General features: G+C 40.2%; 1 protein-coding gene across 1 annotated transcript; it reads right to left on the reverse strand.

Moving 5' to 3' along the window:
* Positions 1–775: 775 nt before the first annotated feature.
* Positions 776–4,541, reverse strand: LOC100660462 (olfactory receptor 7E24-like). Its single transcript, XM_064280603.1, has 2 exons — positions 3,021–4,541; positions 776–1,062 (listed from the first exon to the last, which is right to left on the reverse strand). Exons 1-2 carry the CDS (start codon positions 3,931–3,933, stop codon positions 1,022–1,024), a joined length of 954 nt encoding a protein of 317 aa, XP_064136673.1. The 5' UTR covers positions 3,934–4,541; the 3' UTR covers positions 776–1,021.
* Positions 4,542–4,829: the final 288 nt, after the last annotated feature.

Below are 4,829 nucleotides of genomic sequence, written 5' to 3' on the forward strand. Positions count from 1 at the left end.
TCAGTGAATAATATATTCGATAACAAACAGAGTGGAGATTACCAAATCTTATGTATATTTTGAGTATATAAACTAATGATATTCAGTCCCTGCCTTCAAACTGCATAAGGACTCTTTTTTTTTTTTAATTCAACTTTAGATGAAGGTTTACAGAACAAACTAGTTTCTCATCAAACTGTTAGTACATGCATTGTTGTATGACATTGGTTAACAGCACCACGACATGTCAACTCTCCCTTCTCAACTCTGGGTTCCCTATTACCAGCTTTACTGTTCCCTCCTACTTTCCAGTCCCCACCCCAGGGCTGGTGCACCCCTTTAGTCTTGTTTTGTTCAATGGACCTGTTCAATCTTTGGCTGAAGGGTGAACGTCAAAAGTGACCTCAGTACTGAGCTGAAAGGGTGTCTGGGGTCCATACTCTCAGCGTTTCTCCAGTCTCTGTCAGGCCAGCAAGTCTGGTCTTTCTTTTGGAGTTAGAATTTTGTTCTACATTTTTCTCCAGCTCCATCTAGCACCCTGTATTGTGATACCTGTCAGGGCAGTCAGTATTTGTAGCTGGGCACCATCTCATTGTACCGGACTCAGTCTAGTGAACGCCACGGTAGACATGGTCCATTAGTCTGCATAAGTACTCATTTTGTAAGGATGAAATTGTAAGGTCTTCTGTCATCCATTTAGGTCAAATCGCACATTGGGTATCAAAGTTCCTTGTCAGTGAAGTTGGTTGAAGATTAAGCTTAGGGATAAAAGATAGAGTAATTTAAACAAGTTACTGCACAGGTTTTCAAAGCCCACATTGCTGCATCAGGAACTATATGTAGCATCTCTAAAGGAAAGGTGGATATCCATGTAGTGAAAGACAGAAGTAACTCCGAGACAGATTTATCATGACGAAAGAAAGGGAAGCATGGTTACAAAGTGGATTCCCAATGAGGCTGCTACTAGAGAAAGGAATGAGCCTCCCTTTGCTTAGGATATGGCTCTTTGCTATCCTAGAATAATGAAAAGAAAGATGAAAATTTATTCACAATGACTTGAGTGGCTTTTAATGATCCTCAGGTACCATTATAGTCACACAGCAACTGGAAATATGATACCATCACCTTAGCTCCAGTTGTACACTCTTGAGTAAGGTATATTATTCTCAACCACCTTTTTTGGGAGTACGTTTGTAAACTTCCCATTGCACACAGATTTCAAAGGATGGATCGACAAGACAAAGTAAAGTATTAAAATAAAATATGCAAAGACCTGGAGTAAAAACACTTAAGGGGAAGAACACATTGGACATTTATAAAGACCAAAGAACTGAAGAAAAAATTCAAGCCTCAAGTTGCAATATTAAAAGATTCTATGAAGCATCAAAAGAATATGGAAGGAATAAACAGAGTTACTATACCAAGAATAATTTCTTGACTTTCAACCATTTCAGGAGGTAGCACATGATCTACAATGTTTTGTTGACTGTGCAAACACATTTGACTGTGTGGATCATCACATTATGAATAATATTGCAAAGAATGGGAATTCCAGGACACTTAATAGTGCTCATGCAGAAGCTGTACATAGACCAAAAGGCAATCTCACATACTTGAATATATTATTTTGATGGACCAGACTCTGAAGAAGGACATCACAGTTGGTAAAGTAGAGGGTCAGAGAAAAAGAGGAAGACCTTCAACAAGAAGAGTTGTCAGAGTGGCTGCAACAATGGGCTCAAACATAGTAATGACTGCAAGGACGGTGCAGGACCAAGCAGTGTTCTGTTCTGTTGTGCAAAGAGTCAACATGAGTTGGAACTGACTCGATGGAACCCAACAAAAACAAGTACAGACATTATAACACACTTTGCTTCTCATTAAAATTTATTAGTCAAGGCTCAAACAAGAAAAAAGAAAACACACTAGTATATTTAAAGAACATTGTTTGTATAGGAATTAGGTAAATAAGTATTGAAAGGCTGAAAGGTATAAAATATGGGAGGAGGGTAACACTGAGCTAGTACCTACAGGAAGTAGTGACCATGCCGAAGGATAAGAATATAGTGAAAAGATTGGTTTATTGGGGCTGGTGATCTCATTGGACAACAATCAGTGGAACATTGCAAGAGAGTCAGATGGAAAACCAGAGTAAGAATGGGAAGATTCTACTGTGGCATCACAAAGTACAATGCAAAAATGTGAATTAGAAGCACAGACACAAGAGCTTAATGTCCAGCACATATGACCAGGACTATGGTAGGGAAGGAGAAGATATTTGAAGAAATAATACCAGCAATATTGAGAAAAATCACATTGCCAGAAATTCTTTCATATCTTCCCCATTGTGAGCTCTGATTGCTTTAAGATCTTCAGTATCTGCTCATGAGGACTAAAGGAGCTAAGGCATATTAGTCTTTTCTGAACAATGGTCTTATTTAGATAAGTAGTCTCCAACCTTGCCAGCCCACTGGTACACACTGGGGTGCTTTGAAAATTTTTCTGGCTGACCGCACACCTCAGTGTAAATAAATAAGAATTTCTGGTGGTACAATTTCCGCATGAGTGTCTTTAAAGTTCACCAGATGATTCCAATATGAAGTCAAGTTTGAGGACTAATAACAAGCAGTATTTTACCTAAATTGCTTAACTAGATAAGGTAGATAAAAATGTCATATGGACAATAGGCAGGAACTGAGGAAAGAATGGGGGATTGTATTTTAATTTAAAGAAAGTTGTGCATTTCACCAGGATGGCTATGTCATAGATGAGAAATATAGAAGGCTACCCAGGTGTTATAGGACTCAATGTGGGTGTATGTTATGACGTAACACAGATTCCAGAATATCCCCCAATTCACCAAAAATGGGCCAAATAATCAATATTCTGATATTAAACATAAAAAAGATTGAAAACAATGAGATCTGCAAAAATTGGACCAAAGGAGCATAATTTCCAGCTCCACATGTTTGGTTTTCAGCAATTCTAATTCACAGGCCACAAAAGATGGCACAGGTATTAACACTATGCTTGTCTGCTGAGGAGCCTCTGCAGGGCCCCTTTGATATCCCTGTTCCTCAGGCTGTAGATGAAGGGGTTCAACATGGGGGTGACCACAGAGTACATCACTGTGGCTGTTGCACCACGCCTAGGAGCAGGTGAGACAGCAGAACTCAGGTACACTACAATAGCTGTGCCATAAAATAAGCAAACGACTGACAGGTGAGAGCCACAGGTGGAAAAGGCTTTATACTTCCCACCTGATGATGGGACTCTTAGAACAGAGAAAACAATTCGAGTATAAGAGAAAAGGATGGCTGAGACAGGAACACCACCAAAGATGGCACCAATAAAATATACTAGTATGTTTTTTATAGTGGTCTCAGAACAGGTAAGGTTGAAGAGTTGAGAAGGATCACAGAAAAAATGAGGAATTTCCACATCCGTGCAGAAGGCGATTTGTGACACCATCAAGCAGTGCAGCTGGGAGTTCAAGAGGCTGAGAAAAAAAGACACCAAAACAAACAAGCCACAGAGGTGGAGGTTCATGATGACTGGGTAGTGAAGTGGTTGACAGACGGCCACAAACCGGTCATTGGCCATCACTGTCAGGAGTAGATTGTCCATACATCCAAAAAAACTAAAAAAAGACAACTGAATCAGGCAGTTGACATAGGATATGATTCTGTGGTGTGTGTGGATATTCATAAGCATCTTTGGGATTGTCGCAGAGGTAAAACCAATGTCAGCCAAGGAAAGGTTGGAGAGGAAGAAGTACATGGGGGTATGGAGGTGGGGGTCAGAACTCACAGCCAGGATGAAGAGCAGGTTCCCAAGCACTGTGAGCAGGTACATGGACAGGAATATTCCAAAGAGGAGGGGCTGCAGTTCTGGATTCTCTGAGAGGCCCAGCAGGAGGAATTTAGAGATATGTGTTAGATTCTGTGGGTCCATTTTGCAGAGACATCTTTGGAAAAGTAAAAAAAAAGATCAGTAAAAGGACCCAAGAACACAGGTTCACTGTCCTATGCCTATATTTTGAATTCAGAAAATTCACAAATAAAGCATTCATTTTCAAGAACATACACCCCCTTCAGCAACACTTCTCAACTCTGGCAAAACTATCCTTCCTAGAACCTTTTCCTCATTGGTTGCTGTGCTATTCACCCTTTTCTATAGAAACTCACTTTAGAGGCACTCAACTGAAGAATGTTGGAGGATCAAAGACATTTATAGATAAAAATTCATAAAGACAGCAAAATAATTAACTCTAGGAGAAAGAGAAGACTTGAACAGACGCATAACATGAAGAGATCAAAGCAGTATCAAAAACCTCCCAAAAAAGTCCAGAACCAGATGGCTTCATTGGGGAATTCTACCAAACATTTACAGAACAAGTTATGCCAATCTTTCTTAAGCATTTCCAAAAAATGAAGAGGTGAGAACTGCCCCTAATTTGTTCTATGAGGCTAGCATCACCCTGATACCTAAACCGGACAAGGACTCCACAAGGAGAGAAAACTAAAGGCTAATACCAAACCAAACCCCTTGTCCTCTAGTTGATTCCAACTCCTAGCAACCTTAGAGGACAGAGTAGAAGTGCCACATAGGGTTTCCATGGAGTGGCTGGTGGATTTGCACTACAAAATTTTTGGTTAGCAGCTGAGCTCTTAACCACTGCACCACCAAGGCTCCCACAGACAAATATCTCTGATAATTGTTGTTGTTGTTGTTGTTAAGTGCTGTTGACTTGGTTCTGACTCATTGTGACCCTGTGCACAACATAATAAATCACTGCCTAATCCTGTGCCATCCTCACAATTGTTGCTATGCTTGAGCCCATTGTTGCA

This window comes from Loxodonta africana, chromosome 3 (genome assembly GCF_030014295.1).
Source record: "Loxodonta africana isolate mLoxAfr1 chromosome 3, mLoxAfr1.hap2, whole genome shotgun sequence".
Taxonomy (NCBI): Eukaryota; Metazoa; Chordata; class Mammalia; order Proboscidea; family Elephantidae; genus Loxodonta; species Loxodonta africana.

Excerpts from the sequence above, each read along its gene's own strand:
- LOC100660462 (XM_064280603.1), bottom strand. The coding sequence starts at position 3,933 with ATGGACCCACAGAATCTAACACATATCTCTAAATTCCTCCTGCTGGGC. Across the intron at positions 1,063-3,020 it reads AGGGGCCCTGCAGAGGCTCC|ACCTGAGGATCATTAAAAGC; the intron begins TCAGCAGACAAG and ends GACTATAATGGT.